The following is a 16661-nucleotide window of genomic DNA, read 5'->3' as shown; positions in this document are numbered from 1 at the left end:
GGTCAAAAACTTTTCTGTTGCTCGGATCAATGGCACAGATCGATCTTGGTAGGTATGTGACTAACCTTTTCATAATACCTTTACATGAAAATAGAGGATAACACCTGATAGAGGAGCGTTAAACGACTTATGAAATCCTAGTTGATTAGAATTGATAAAGATGAAGGATTTTATGACACTTTTTCTGTCTAGAGTTTGCTAAAATCTTCTGCCTGGAAATCAATGTGAACCATTTGACTCTTGACTCTTTGGTAAAAATAAAATAAATAAATGAATAAAATAAAAAAAGAATAATACCCGAATGTTTCTTATTAGTCGTGAGTAATGTGATGTACAGATACGAAGACCCTTTTGAGGTTTTTTAATGGCGTCTGCTTTAACCTTCTCATTTTAAGGGTCGGACTGAGAGCAATTGCAAGGCCATTAAATACAGTGCATTAGAATCACGTCTCCATCACTCATCTTGATTCCCATTCCAAATGCTTCAAGATCAGGAATACTGTAAAGCATCAACCATGTCAAAGGTATGCTTTTTGTTATCCTTTCAATTTTATTCAATTTATAGCTTATTACCGGCGGCACGGTGGGCTCAGCTGGTAAAGCGTTGGCCTCACAGTTCTGAGGACCAGGTTCAATCCCGGTCCCCACTATGCCTACGTGGGTTTTCTCCGGGCACTGCAATTTCCTCCCACATCCCTCAAAAACATGCAACATTAATTGGGCACTCTAAATTTCCCCTAGGTGTGATTGTGAGTGCGACTGTTTGTCTCTATGTGCCCTGCGATTAAGTGGCGACCATTTCAGGGTGTACCCTGCCTCCTGACCCTTGACAGCTGGGATAGGCTCCAGCACTCCTCGCGACCCCCGTGAGGATAAATGGGAAAGAAAATGGATGGATGGATAGCTTATTACATGGACAGGTGTATAGGAGCATATTAGACTATTTTGGGATGCTGAATTTATTTCAGTTGTTCAATTAAATAAAGGACACTCATACAGTATTTATAAAGTATTGTGAAGATTGACTACATTTACTTGAAATGCTGGTGATTATAGCTGACAATAAAAAAAAAAAACCCTCAAATTGACCATTGATCCATTTTTTTTTTAAATATAGAACTTTTCCTCATTAGGGTCACAGGTGAGATGAAACCGATTCCAGCAAACGTTGGACAACAGGTGAGGTCCCCTGAACTGGTTGCCAGCCAACTGCAGGCCAAAATGCATCATTGCAAGAAATCAAAATATTACACAAAAAACATAAATTCTTTTCCCTGTCTAAATCTGTTCACTAAGTTTTACTTTTTGAATGAAATGAACAAATTTCAGGACATTTTAATTTATTGAGCAGCGTCTGCCGTATATGCAGTTTCTCTTGAAGTCCAGATTTTGCAGCTTATTTGTTGCTGTAAGTGTCTGAATGAAAGATCAAAAACAGACTGAGCTGGGATGTACTTTGGAAAAGTTTATTCTGCAGTGAACAGAGTGAATATAAACAACAGTCTTCAGGGAGGTGGGAGTGTTTGGCGGTCAGTCCACTGCCATTCTCCAGGACCTTTGGCGCTGCTGGGCCAGTGATGGCTCGACTGAATGAGGTGGCGGTGGGAAGGGAGGGATCGGCCCTCACTTGATGAGCGGTCACCCCTACTCCCCCGTTTCCTCACCTCATGTGGCGAGTGGAGACACGCCCCCGGTAGTAGGTGAGTGACGTGGTCTACAATGGAAAGTGGATGTCCCGAGGAAGGAGGGTTGAAACCGAAAGGAAAAGAAAATAAACAAGTCGGGCTCGTTTCAACATCCCTTGAACAAAGTCCATGTCTTTTCTTGTTGTTCTTCCAAACAGTGTCCGATGTCCTGAACACGCTCCTGCTGCGGGCTGCTTACACGGACATGATGTGCTTGACAAAAGCTGCAAACAGAACAGGGGGACAAGATTTGGTGCCCAAGAAAGAGAATGACAAAGCATATACTGTGCAGGGAAACATACCTTCATAGTGCACACTGCCGTTCTCATCCTCCTGGCCGGTCATGAGGGCATCAATCTCGGGCTCGCTCATCTTCTCTCCTGTTGCCCGACATTGCTCCATGTCACAAATGATACTCGACATTTGAGTGCTTTTGTGTTTATTTGAAGGAATGGAGGGTATAACTCACCCAGGGTGGATAGCACAATGCGCAGCTCAGCACCCATGACAGTGCCGTTGCCCTCTTTGTCGAAGACGCGCAGACCCTCAACGTAGTCGTCGTAGGTTCCCTTGGGCAGAGCATCCACCTGTTTCAGCATGGGCAGGAAGGTTTCAAAGTTGAGCCTCTTGTTGGCCATGTCTGCAGGTGATGTCACAAGTGGAGGGGCATTAAGTACACACACTGGTTTGTTTAGCAAGGCATTTGTGAGCGCTCGTGTTCTTACCATCTGCGGTGGGGTGGCCCAGGATATTGACGACGTCCTTGTTAGTGGGGTTCTGGCCCAGGGCGCGCATAATGTCGGCCACCTGGTTGTAGGCCACCTGGTTGTCACCAATTCTGTCAAAGAGACCGAAGGCCTCCTTGAAGTCTGAGAAGGAGAGAACATGGGAATTGTAATTCAAAGGAACAAGAAAAGGTTTTATTTAACATCGATGTTTGCCACCATGGCAGCTACTGTACACGGAAGGAAAGGCTAAGAGGCAGCGGAGATGATCTATTTTTGTCCATCAGACTGTCAAGACGGATGACGCTTTTATATTTTGTGGCAACAGCTGTAGCACACACAACACCCCCACCCCTCCTCTACTGCTCCCCATTGGGCGTTGGGGGGTGCAAACTGATACCCCCTGACAGTTGCCATATAGAGACATGGCAGAACTGTTAAACTTGAAAATGCTGACTGACTGGTAACTAATCTAAAGCTGCAAAATACAACCATCTTCTTTCTTTCCATTGCACAATTATTACATTACCAAATGAAAGGTACAAGATTTCAGTGGCAGTGAGGTTCCCAGTTTGGATTCCTGACTGTAAGGTGACCTTGCTCATCAAGCCCGGATGCTAAACCTTCACCCCTGGTGTTAACTGCAGGGCATATGGACAGCTCAGAATAGACATAATTCACATTCCCATGGCAACTGGAGCAGATTACAGTTAATGGGAAACTAATTTCACAAACCCCTGAACAATGGAGTGAGCACAGCATGGTACTATTGAATGGCAATCGGAGAATCTTCCTCACTTACCCTCAATTTGATCCGCTGTAAACTCAGTCTGTGAAGCAAACACAGAAAACCCCCACACAAAGATGTGCATCAAAATAATGTCACCATAAAAGCACAAAGAGTAGACTTGAGGATGATAAAATTAACACGGTAACCAATTAAAAATTACATTTACTTGTCTTTTTCCACATTCATTTAGTGTTGACATCATATGGTGGCTCTGCTGAAACTAAAGTCATTTGCATTTTCCCATCTATAATTTATTTCCCAAGATTCCATCCAAATTAATACAAATGCACCCAGCAGCATTTATATCGGTACCACTACCCCACCCAAAAAGATTCACCACACAAGTGAGTACACACCATTTTGGAGAGTTGGAGATGCAGGAGAGGGAAGAACAAAAGAGGCCAAAGTCCCGAGACAGAGTGGTCCTGATCCTTGGCTCGAGCACGCTCTTATTTATTCCGGGCCGTGATGTCACACATGCTAATGAGGTGACTCAGATGACACACTGGGACATCTTTAACTTTCTTAGGGCAAACAGAAAGGTGAGCGGTGCGGCCTGGCCGTGGTAGCGGCAGGCCTTTAGATGGGGACAGGGCTATTTTTAGGATCAAGACTTTGAGCCTCAATAGTTAAAAGTGTTTTAAAACTACACATTTAAAGTATAAACATTTTTGGTGGTATTATCCTTTGGGTCGTTTCAAAGACGCAAAAAGACTTTGATGGTGAAAAATATTAAATCTTTGCAGCCTAGTGAACCTTATGAACCTCTTCAGAAGGCCTCAAAGGCCAGCCCTTTTTTTTTTAAGCTCACAAAGATAGTTACTCTTATGTATGATGAATTAATAGAAGGATATAACCACACTGAAGATCCCATTTTCATCACATATTTACATAATGTTGTTCTCTTTGAAGTGCTAAGTCCAATGAGATCACAGCCAGAAAATGTAGTGAAAATAACCGGGATGAGCGGCTTGTTCAGTCACCATCACCAGCGCTCTCCATGGTGCTGAGACGCAGCCCGTGACTGTTGGAACCGTCCCCTCGTATGGGTCATGTCGGCCATATTTCCCCAACTGTACATAGTCAGTCACTTGTTGATGGTAAATGCAGAATAACAAAAGGCCCAGAGAGCTGCTCTCAAAAGTCAAGGTCGAAGGTTAAGTTATGTGAAGAAATGACACAGATTGACGCGTAACACGCTTGATGCAATCTGCTGTTTGTAAGAAAGGGTGAACCTCGTGAGGACACGCCCCTGCACAGATGACCTCTATTTTTAACCATTCCTGCTTGAGGTGTTCGGTTTCGTAGATGGGAAGGTGGGGAACGCAAACTCTCCTCTTGCTTCTCCGGCATGTCCCCTCCCGCTCGGCATGCACAAGAACCCTCCAACCGTGTGTCACAGAGAAGGACCAAGGATTAAAAAAAGAGCATTGGCATTGTGTCGCTGTGTGGTGTTTAGTGTAGGCTCAAGTGTGAGCCTTATTTGGAAAAGACACACATGTTGCACTGGAGGAGACCTGACCCACTTGCTTAGAAGTCTCCAGGATGAAAGTGGTTAACGCAGTTATTATCATCTAACATTCTGCCATCCAATTTGAATCAGGGGTAATCAACTCTAAATTTAACCGTCACATAAAAATAACTAACAGGGGAAATAAATTCTTCCATTTGAGAACATTGGTGCCACCTCGTGGTGGTTTGTGCTGCTGCACAAGAACAACAATAAGAGTTGCTGTGAGAATCACTCCATTTATTTCTCAGACAGTGCAAATGATCTATTTATGACATCTTAAATAGCAAATGGATGACTTAAAATATGACAGATGACTGCTAACTCCAATAATTAAAAGAACAATATTTACATTTCATTGTGACCATTATGGGTTGTCAGTTTATTGGGAGTTAGGAAATTAAACTGGATAAACAGACATGACACATCCGGTCTTGTTAGGTCACAGCAGGACATCTACCTGTTGCTTTGAGGTCGGGGGAAGGGCTGCTGGGGAAAATCACACCTCGAAGGCCGGGAAACGTGCTTGTGTTGGCTGCAGGAGGTCGGCCAAAAAGTAGGTGGTACCTGCCATGCCTACCGGAGGAGAAACAGTTTGGTTCAAGCCCGTTTTTGTCAGTTGCTCTGACTTGTAGTCCTAGAACATTACTTTAGCACTCATACCTTCAAAAAGCGAGAAGGGGGTATCTGGTGTTCTGCAGCCGTGCGAGCCATAGTTCATGCACCAGTCTGCAAACTGAACACCAAAGGGAACATCTCAATGGAGCACATCACGTGCCATATAGTTCAGCAAGTAGCTCAGACTACTTATATTTTACTTATCTACTTATTTATTTACTACTCATTTCCATGCACAAACCATGCAGGCTCTGTAAAGGTGCTTGAGGTCCTGTGTTTGACGGTATAGAGCAAGGAACGCATAAGCATTGCCTGCTGCGCCATGACACAGCCCGTAGCCTTTCTTCAGCAATCCGCACCGCCACACAACCTCGCCACACTGCAGAGCATCCTCCAGGTATTGCGATTCTCCAAACACCTGGAACATCCAAAAGGAATTCATTAAGCTCGATCATAAGATGGCTATAGAATCCACACCAGAAATCTATGTTATTGCTTCACCACTTTTCTGACCTTCAATTCCTTTCATACTTGCCCACCAATTAAAACCATTCCTAATTCAAAACAGATCCTCTCTCTTATGATGATAATTACAACTCAGCATTTACCCTGTGTGCCTGCAAGAGCATGTAGATGACGCCCGGGGAGCCGTGGCACCAGTGCACTAGCAGGTCACGGCCGTCTCCGACGCAGGGAGGATAGTTCCCTGAGGGGAATTTAATATGGCGAACGTAGTCGACGCTGGGTTTGACCATCCTGCGGACGTTTTCCTCAGCCGCAACAAAGCCAGACTGCCAGGGTCCAAGAAGATCGGAGTCAAACCGGGCGTTCCTTGCTATGCTAACGTCAGAATGATGGTTGCCTTACCTGCATGAGGAAGTAGTAAATGCCAGCCAATCCGTGGGCAGCGCCCACATATTGTTCGTTGTACCACTCATACATCAGAGGGCTTTGATTCTGGATGTGAAACTTCCTACTAATGTGCTCGCCTGATGCTAAAACAGCCTCACTGATCTGACGGAGAATGCAACCAAACATTGCTGCTGATCAGTGGCTATTAAAATATAAAGCCAACAGAGATTAATAACAATAATTTGTCACCTGCTGGATGTGCTGCAGTGGGATTCTGTCTGTGCCGAGCTGCTGGTTGATGAAGATGAGAGAATAGAGGTAACCCACGCGCCCATAGAGGAGCTCATCTGGCATCCCGTCTGAACCTTTCACAACCGTCTGGTGATACTGCAGCAGTCTGCAAGTGATGAATATGAGAGTGACACTCATCTAAACAACACTCGTTTGACAATTAAAGCTGGGTAGTTTTACGATTCTAGTTAATTGGAGTCTAATTAAGTATTAGTTTTTCGTTAGAAATTGCATGTGAATACTGAAAAGCTGCCATGAAACTAGAATTACCTGAAATGTACATTTGAGACCTAGATTGGTTTGAATTGGTCAAGAAACATGGAAGTAGGAAGTATACACGAATCCTCCGCTACATTACGGTTCTTGCTTCACAGTTCCGCTGCATTGCTGATTTTTCTTCATTACACTTGTTCCTTTTTAACAGTTTGATACTTTAATGTTTGTACAATAGTCTTGTGTTATCCATTCTGCTTGTTCTCTAATATATTACATCTAGTCTTGTTTTTTAGAACAACAAAGTTTCGCAAAAACTTTTAAATAAATGATTTTTTTGAATGCCACTGTTATAATGAAATTAGAGCATAATACACTCTTTCCTGGTAATCAAACATATGTGCACAACTGTGTAATGTTCTTTCAATTACATAATAAAAGTAGGGCTGCATTTCACAACAGTCGTAAGAAAATAAGAAAGTTATACATGTCCAAATAATGTGCTGAACTTAAGAAAAATACATGTAAAACTAAAACTAGAAACATCCATTTGCTACATGTTCAAATACTTTTCCTCACTTAAAGAGAGAGATGATTACATGCTGGAATTCTGAACTTTTGTCTCACATTCATCTTTTAATCTGAAACTCAAATGTTTACTGCAAGGGCCACCAACCTTTTTGAGGCTGGAGGCTACTTGACACTAAAATGACAAAATCTTCACCTTTCACATAAAATCTTCCTATGTTTGTGTACATAATGATAATCCATTTTACTCTTAGTCCTCTCTGGCCACAATTCTCACCCTCTTGACTCAAAATTTTACCACTACCGGATCATCAGATTGCCCATTTGTCACACAGTGACTACAAGAAAGAGACAAGAAAGCACACTATGCACCATGACGTTTGAGTTATACTATCGTTGACACGTTATAAAATAAATAAAATTCTGTGTTCGCGACCATTTCTGCGGTAAACCTGCTTTGTTTTTTTGACTCACAAAATGCGAATGCGGGCCCGGAAAATAGAATGCAAGATTTAGCATAATTCGAGCCTTGCACACGTGTAGGTAAGCATGTAAAATATTTCATTCTAATCTTTTCTGTGTAAAGTGTGGAATTTTGGGAATGTGGAAAACAGATCCCAAGGTGTTTTGTAGGAGCTCAACAGTTTGTATTGTGACCTTCTGATGCACTCGTCGGCCTCTCCTGGCTTTTGCAGCCGATGGTACACCACAGCGGCCACAGCCAGTGGGCCTGCGTCGCCACAGAGGAAAGTGACGTCATGGCGGCGGGTCAGGCACTTCAGACTGCGGCTGACGTGTTCCAGAGCCTTCTGGAGGAACGCTGGTTGCTTGAAAATGCGGTGGACGTGCAGGTATAGCAATGCAATGCCTGGACAACATAAAAACAACAACCACCAAGTCGGGATGTCAACTTACTGGATGTGTATTTTGATCTGAGGAATGATGATATTAATAAATGTTTTCTGTCGACCCCGGTTCAATCTCGGCCTTTGTCCTGATCAAAACCTGATTATTGAATACTGTACACCAGTCTATCATTCTGACTTTGCTATACATTAGGCCCATAGAGACACCACAGTAAACACATACATACATGGAGATCGTATGGTTAATGTGTCATAATAAATTCCTGAGGGGGCCCCGAGCTCAGTGCCCACACATTCTATGCACTTTAATAATTTTGATAAAGAGGCAAGAGAGCTGGCAAAGAAAGAACAAACAAGGAACATCATTTACACAGAAGCATGAAGGGTCAAATTTGGAGTGGGAAGTTGCTAAAAACAGATGATTTCATGGATGCTTCATAAATCAGAGCTACCTATTTACTTAATCCCTCTAAAGTACTCCAAAGCTTGATCTGATACTTGCTGACTGTCAATAAAGTTCTCTTTGTTCCAAAATATTGTACCAGCATAGACTACCTTCAACATCAAACACCTCATTGTTATGAGCCCAGTATTCTCCAAAAAGGACGAACATCAAACTACCTTCCTTCACTTAAAAAAAGACATTACCCAGCTCCATTCCTCACTTACCTTCTCCGCTACAGAATTTCCAATATATGCATTTATTCACTTCATTTGTTCACCCCCAAGTCTGTCAGAAAATTCATCTAATCCAGAACTCAGCTCCCCACCCAGTCCTATTTCCGTGACCACATCATAGCCATTCTCCAAAACCTCTACTGGCTCCCAATTTATGAGCATGTAACTTAAACCAGGATATTTGGTATAGTTCCTCACTTGAACAACTCAATACCAACAGACTATTAGAATTACCAGTCCTCATGGTCACATTTAGTTATGTGTCATCATTTGTGTTGTTAGGTAAGAGTTAGCTGCTGATTTTATTCCCCTAGCTATATGATTTGGGTGTTTCTGAAATGATTCAGGTGGTCAGACAGTACTGTCACACTGCCCTCTGTTTGAATTTAAATGTGAGAATTGCGCTGTTATTGTAAAGTCCACGTAGTGATGTGAAAGCTAAGGAGCTACTATAGCTTATTGATTGGAATACAACGCTGGTCTTCGTTTCAAATATAACTACGTCACGTGAGCACCAGTTCAATGACGCGATTACCTGCCCAGCCAGTGTAGGTGGTACAATCTTTTGGGTCGGCAGACTTGAGCCCGTTCTCCATGGCAGCCAACAGCTCATCGATCTTGCTGCTCAAACGCTGAGCAAACGCAGATGACAGCTAAAAAGGCACACCGCGTCTAATTAACGTAACACGGAGAAGAATCGACTGATATTTCAGAAATGAGTGTGGATTACCTTGCCATGCGAGTCAAAAAGCGACTGCGTGAGCTCAGGGCTGCCATCAAAGTCTGGATAAGGATTTCTCAAGGCTCTCGTTTCCATTTCTCTTTCGACCAGCTTGAATAAGGTAAACGATTCCAAAATGAGGGACGAATGAAAAAGAGGAGGGGGGTGAAACTGAACTGAGGCTAAATATAACGATTCAAGCAAACCCACGGAGGCGCTAAGGCTCCTAAAGTGCTGACTTAGGATCGCAAACGGAATACGTTGACGTGCATAAGCAATTGCTTTCGAGAAGAAATGCAATTAATGCATTTTTTCCCTCGATTAAAGCGTTATAGCGAAATCTAAATCAGACCTTTGACGGTCCACAAAAGTTCATGTTTATGTCCACTCTTCCTTGTCATGAGTACCCAGAGCGCATTTGAGCATTATAAAACTGTACTGCCCCAAGTGGTCAAGAAGTAGAATCACGTGTGAAAGGCGTCACGACAGGCAGTCGTGGTGGTGGTCGCAAATATATCTTTTTTTATATGGTACAAAGACATCCATCCATCCATCCATCCATCCAGTTTTTCTACCGATTATCCTGAATAAAACACAACAAAACGTCATTTGTGGTCTTAAAGCCGAGCACGTTCAATAAAAAACTGTTCACAGTAGATAATTGTATCAGAGATGTCCTGCCCAAGCTGGAAAATTTAGAAGGTTAAAATTTCAGGGTAAAAATTTTTGGAAGGTGACATTACTGCCAAAAGTGTAATTTTAACACTTGGGTGTGCAGAGTAGGGGTTATTTTGCAGAATTAATCACATGGTGTTTGATGAACTCTTCAGAGATACAATTAATTTTGTTCCAGCTTTGAACCTACACTTCTTCAGTATGAGAGGGACTAGCCAGCACCAACGTTAAATTATTATGGCACCGTGTTCTTTCAACACAACAGCACAAAAGATAAAAAAAGAAAAGAAAAAATACTCCATGCTCTGTGACATGTGGTGTGAATTGCTTTTCGTGGTCTTCAGTGGCCGCACGACCCTAAGCAGGTGCTTAGTTTGCTATTTTGCAGTATCAGTTTCCAAAGTTTTTTTTTTGTAACACCAATATCTAAAATCCTTCTTAGTGGTCCAAGTATCACCATGATTGCCAACAAAAGTTTCAGCGCAGTTCAGAGGCTTAATATTAAAAATTGTATTAAATATATTTACATATATCCCGCGACCCATGTGAGGATAAGCGGCTCGGAAAATGAATGCATGACTAAACATTTACATAGACGGGGGCATGGTGAAACGACTGGTGAGAGCGTCTGCCTCACAGTTTTGGGGAGCGGTGTTAAAATCCCGGCTCTGCCTGTGTGGAGTGTGTATGTTCTCCCCATGTCCGCGTGGGTTTGCTGTGGACACTCCGGTTTCCTGCCACATCCCAAAAATATGAATTAATTGGAGACTCTAAATTGCCGCTAGGTGTGATAGTGAGTGCAGCTGTTTGTCTCGATGTGCCCTGTGAACCAGTTCAGGGTGTACCCTACCTCTCGCCCGCAGTTAGGGTTAGGCTGGGATAGACTCCAGCACTCCCGCGACCATTGTGGGGATAAGAAGCTCAGATAATGGATGGATGGATGGATATAGCTCTATAAAATCATTAAATAATGTTAGCCATTTGAACATTATGCAGTTGGAAGCGCTGTGCTTAAATAGTAAATTACCTAAACCTACCTGAACCCAAAAGTCACAGTAAATCACAATTGGACTCGAACAAATATTTAAAAACAAACAGGAACTAATGATTAAAGGCAAATTTCCATGTTGGCTTCACACATTTTGATCATGTGCAGCCGATGTGCATGTTCAAAGAACTTCAAAATTAAATAATACAATACTGAACTACAATACTGCTACCACTAGGGTGAGCCAGTGTACTGGCACTCATATCCCATTTTGAGAATCTCCGTCTTCGAGGATGGTGAATTTATGTATGCTGCACTATCCTTTGTTTTGCCTGCAGATTTTCCCGTGAAGAGCACAGTACAAAACAGTACACCTCATTATCAGGCAGTACTTTAGTGCTTTAGTCGAAGGCTACACTAATTAATCTTTCAGCTGTATGCAGAAAGTGCACCTGATGCAACCTTGGCTTTCAAAAATGCAAAGAAAGCCAGCAATATGCAAGAGTCATCATGGTCAGTCCTTTGTTTCTCTGTTTAACACCCCACTCACCCCATCTGTAATTTCCATATCAATCGAGTGGGCTGCGAATGGGCGAAGGAGGTAGTGATGTGGTCCAGTGTATTGAGCCTCTGCTCAAATTCCTTGGGACAGTTTTACCTTGCCTTGAGAAACAGGGGATGGAAATGAGGCAAGGACTGTGAGAATATTCAAACAGAGACTGCCAGGAAAGACCCGTTACTGAGCTGAGTCACTGGGTCAGTGGGTAAAAAAATTTCATCATGAGGGTAAAATATCAATCAGAGGCGATGTTGATCATCAGTTGTTCCCTGCAGTTGCTCTGACACAAATACTGAAATGTTCAAATCTATGTAGCAGCCACAAGATAAGACATGCATCATTCTCAGATTCCATATTGTTTATATTTGCATGGGGAGCAAGCTTTTACACACACAAACATTCTTCAATGAGTCATTTTAGTGGATTAAGCAAATAATGTTTCTTTAAGGGCCTATGCATATTGCTTTTCCACTTAAAAATTGAAATGGTGGCAAGTGTGCGGACTCCCCTTGAACATGAGTTTGAATGTGTTACTCCAGAACGCATCTACCCCACATCTACCCCCCCGCGCCCCTACTTTCCCAATCATCCCACACTGACAATTTATTGAGCTGTACCAAAAAACAGAATTAAAATCTAATTTGCTTGGAGGTGGTGCTACATATCATCCGCCCCCGTGCCCCATGCAACCCCTTCCAACTGGATGATATCCATCTTGGTGTCAGGTAAAAGGCCTGACAGCTGATATAAAGAACATTTGGCCCCCTGACATCCCCTCATTGAGGCTGTGCTAAAAATACACAGTACACTGGTCAACTGTAATCTTTGGGGTTGGGAGGTATTGTTGAGGTGCAGACAACAGTGAGGAAGCACATACTAAACATGTAAAAACCTAATAAGAATATAAAATGGCATCTATTATTTATGACTGAACTAATATTCGGAGGTACATTGCCTGGCACATTTGAATTGTAGTTTGCTGAGTTTGGTGGTTTGAATCCTGGTGCTGGCTTATCCTTGTGGAGTTTGTATCTTTTCCTCGTGCTTGCGGCGGTTTTCACACTTTCTGTACTTTGGCTTCCTCAAAACCTTTCTTAAAGTGTCAACGTGAGTGTGAATGCTTGTTTGTCTTTATGTTCCCTGCAAGTCGCTGGTGACCAGTTCACGATTCAAGTTGCCTCTCTTCCAAAGTCAGCTGGGCTCCAGCAGGTCACCCATGACCCTAACAAGGAAAAACCATGATGAAGAAGAGGGATGGAAATGAAACCAGTATGTCAATTCTGTGTCCTTATATTTAGAAAAAAAATCTAGCCATGAAGCTAGTAGTTCCAATGTTGGGTGGCAAAACATGATATTCAAATCTCTTTGAATGAGCATCCTTCTTTCTGTTGCCCAATGCACTGCGCCTGCACACTAATGCATCTCCATCCACTAGATGGCCAGATTGCCCTTATTTTGTGACAAAAACTAATGGCCAGTTTAGCTTTGAATAGGTATGATTTAACCACCCCACCACCACCCCTCCTCCGCGCCCTTAAAAAATTGAGCTGACTTTTATATGGCTGCTAAAAAATGAAGCCACAGTCCTCCTTTCCTGCAGCGTGGCCAATACTCCCAAAAGTCAGCGCACGTCTCTTTCCCCAGAATGGTTGATTATGAGCAACATGGACTGTTTAGCTTCCCCAATTGGAGAGCAAATGCTAAGCGCTCACACAGCCACCCTGAGTGGACTTGATAAACAGCTACCTCATTAAAAGTCAGACGAAATTTTGAGAAGACCTCACGCAGAATTGCAGGAGGGTCTTTGAAAACAAGGTGGGGGCAGTGTTTGTGCGTGTTTGGGGGAAATTGGGATTCCGTTCCGATCCGCAAACACTCTCAAACATTAACTACAAGATGGTAAGAAGGGAGAGAATCTATCCATCCATCCATTTTTTATACTGTTTGTCCTCATTAGCGTTGCAGGCCGGCTGTCGTCTTACAGGGTTCCCCACAATTTGTAGCAGGCCGCCACAAGTGAATTTTGGCTGCCACTAATAAGGGGCTTTTCCGCCAACCAGCCCAGAAATTTAGTGTTCCTCTAACCCATGTGGTTTGCGTTTCCATCGCTTTAATTAATTCAGGGTAGCTTAAGCCAATGAGGCTGATGTTGCTCATTACTAACACCTACTGGATCTAAAAAAATGCAAACGAGGAAGAAGTAAACCAGAGAGTATTACCAGAAAAAAAATGGCACAACGTAATACTTAAAACATGAAGCATGGACAAAAATATCCAACCAAGACAAATTTACATGCAAGCAGGACAGAATGCAAACAACGAGGACAAAGGAATGATCCAGCGACTGACTGTCGACCAGTTCAGGATGTCGTCAGTAAGCTGGGAAAGGCACCAGAACCCTGTGACCCTGAATAGGATAAGATGTGTAGAGACTGGATGGATGGGATGATCCAGCACCAGCCTGGTGTGGTCGAAGTGCTTAAGACTGACAGTTCATTACAATTGTGCCCAAGTGTGTGCCTCCCTGCTAAACTCATCTCAGGGGAAACTAAACGAAACCCAGGGAGCACAGATTGACAGGGGGAACTCAAAACATTCCTCCAACAGAACATGACAGTTTTGCACAGGGCGCCATTCTAACTAGCACCCTTATATATATATCTGTAATCATACAGAGGTCCTTCCCAAAAATGTGAATATGATGGAAAAGTTTATTTCTATAATTCCACTCAAAAAGCTCAACTTTTATAGAGTATAAATTCACAATTTAAACAAGTATTTGTTAATTATTATTACTTTTTTTACATAATTTGGGCATCCAGCTCATAAAACCCACAAAATGAGCAATTGAAAAATATAGAATGCTGTGAAATAAGAAAGAAATTAGTGTTGCATTAGTCAAAAATGGTACTTTCAAAATGATATATTAATCTTAAATACTTGGGTGGGACTCTTTAATCATTGCCTTGATACGCTGTGGCATTGAGCCAATCAGCCTGTGAGATTACCTCGGAGTTATGGAACCCAAGAGTTGCTTGATGCTTACTCTTAGTTCTTTGTTTTAAGGTCTAATGGCCTTCATTTTCCTCTTGATATTATCCCATAAATTCTCAATGGGGTTTAGATCCGGTGAGTTGGATGGCCAATCAAGCACTATGATGGCATGGAGCTAACCAGCTTGTGATGCTTCTGGTGGTATAGGCAGGGGCCATCTCCTGCTGGAAGATGAAATCTGCATCTCCTTACACATCCTCAGCAGAAGGAATCATGAAGTCCTCTAAAACATTCTGCTCGACTGCTTCAATGACCTTGGATTTAAGGAAGCAGAGCTTATCAACAAACAGCTGCACTGTACATTATACCCTAAATCATGACTGGCAGTGGCTATTTCACACTGGATCTCAGCCACCTCAGATTCTGTTTTTCACCTGCCTTCCAAAGCCTTGGACCTTGATTCCTGAATGAATGGCCCACTTCACTTTCATTGGAAAAGAGGACCTCGGACCACAGGTGAACAGTCCAGTTCTTCTTTTTCTTCCAGTTGAGATGCTTCTTAGGCTGGCTCAGGCTGAGAAGTGGCTTGACCCGAGAAACCCAACAGTTGTATCTCATCTGGATGGGCTGATGAATGTGGTGGTTTTTGATGCTGTAACACCCACCTCATTTCACTCTTTCTGGATCGCTGCTGTATTCTTGAAACTCCTCTGTTTGATAATCCACATCTTCTGCCACATTTTGTTCTTCCACTAGACTTTCAATTGACATGCTTAGACACCGCAATCTGAGAACATCCAGCCTTCTTACCAGCGAATTTTTGTGGCTTACTCATACTATAGAGGGTATCGATTTAATGACACCTGGGGAAATGTGTGCAGGAGATTTGATATAGTAGATGGTTAGTGTGCCACGCGAAGTTTAAAAGATTTATGACCTACAAAATTTGGGTTGATTTCTTCACATTATCCCATTTTTTTAAATTCCTGATTTTGTGGCTTTTATGACATCAAAGCCCAAATTACATACAGGAAAAAACAATAAATACTTGAAAATGTTTAAATTGTGGTCTCTCAATCCATTCTACAAAACTTAAACGAATTATGGAAATAAACTTCATGATAGTAAAATTTTTGAGAAAGTCTGTATACATGCCCACATCACCAATTGCAGGGCACACATACAAACAATTATTTGCACTCACATTTACACCAACATGCAATTTAGAGACTTCAATTAACTTACCACGATACATGCTTTTGGGATGTGGAAGGAAACTGGAGTACCCAGAGAAAACCCACACAGGGACAGGGACAAGATACAAACTCCAGAGAGGTGAGGCAGAATTTTAACCCGTATCCTCAGAACGGTGAGGCGGATGTGCTCACCTGGCACCCATTGTTTCCTGGCAGATGTTTACCTACACTGATGAATTCGGTTCAGCCCATTGAATAATTTAAGTGAAGAATGTAAAAGTGGTCCTTGCATCCCTTGATTTTTCTGTATGCAGCCCTTAGAGGAAAACATTTGGACGCACCGGATTTAGAGTCCTCAGTTAACATAAAAAGCAAATTTTTGGACCAAGCTGGAATTCCTGGAGAAAACACATGCAAGCACAAGGAGAAGACGTTATCTCCACACAGATACTTTCCGACACAGATTTAAACTGCATCTCCTGGCTGTCAGACAAACACTACCTACTACTGTATTTCAATGCATGTTTCTGTAATACTGTACTTTGTTTCTTCGTTCAGAGTCTTCAATTAACCAAACATGCATGTTTTATTACCTGCAAAATGCCCACGCAAGCATGCGAAGACCATGAAAACTTAATTCAGACAGTGAGGCAGATGTGCTAGTAACTCGGTCTCCATGCTGGCCAGGAGAGGGAAGATACCAAATATATATATACACACCCATATCGTTTAAAAGGGAGTGTGTAAAGTAACACGTAAAAATCTCGACATC

At 42.5% G+C, this 16661-nt stretch overlaps 2 protein-coding genes and 1 long non-coding RNA gene across 3 annotated transcripts in view; 1 reads left to right on the top strand and 2 right to left on the bottom strand.

Annotated features, from left to right (window-relative positions):
* Positions 1-1382: 1382 nt before the first annotated feature.
* On the bottom strand, positions 1383-3917 carry mylz3 (myosin, light polypeptide 3, skeletal muscle). Its single transcript, XM_061831232.1, has 6 exons — positions 3557-3917; positions 3213-3240; positions 2411-2554; positions 2155-2325; positions 1988-2065; positions 1383-1909 (listed from the first exon to the last, which is right to left on the bottom strand). The coding sequence occupies exons 1-6, from the start codon at positions 3557-3559 to the stop codon at positions 1881-1883; spliced, it is 453 nt and encodes a 150-aa protein (XP_061687216.1). The 5' UTR covers positions 3560-3917; the 3' UTR covers positions 1383-1880.
* A 1002-nt stretch (positions 3918-4919) lies between these two features.
* On the bottom strand, positions 4920-9905 carry lancl1 (LanC antibiotic synthetase component C-like 1 (bacterial)). Its single transcript, XM_061830826.1, has 9 exons — positions 9487-9905; positions 9292-9409; positions 7870-8080; positions 6430-6577; positions 6196-6342; positions 5937-6119; positions 5570-5746; positions 5374-5446; positions 4920-5286 (listed from the first exon to the last, which is right to left on the bottom strand). Exons 1-9 carry the CDS (start codon positions 9571-9573, stop codon positions 5210-5212), a joined length of 1221 nt encoding a protein of 406 aa, XP_061686810.1. The 5' UTR covers positions 9574-9905; the 3' UTR covers positions 4920-5209.
* Positions 9458-16661, top strand: part of LOC133506570 (uncharacterized) — a 34694-nt gene continuing 27490 nt past the window's right edge. Inside the window, exon 1 of the long non-coding RNA XR_009796528.1 lies at positions 9458-9598. This is a non-coding gene — a long non-coding RNA (uncharacterized LOC133506570). The remainder of the gene's footprint in view (positions 9599-16661) is intronic.

This window comes from Syngnathoides biaculeatus, chromosome 2 (assembly GCF_019802595.1).
Source record: "Syngnathoides biaculeatus isolate LvHL_M chromosome 2, ASM1980259v1, whole genome shotgun sequence".
In the NCBI taxonomy this organism is placed as follows: domain Eukaryota; kingdom Metazoa; phylum Chordata; class Actinopteri; order Syngnathiformes; family Syngnathidae; genus Syngnathoides; species Syngnathoides biaculeatus.
Note: the sequence above shows the minus strand (reverse complement) of the source record. Positions and strands in the feature narration are given on the sequence as shown.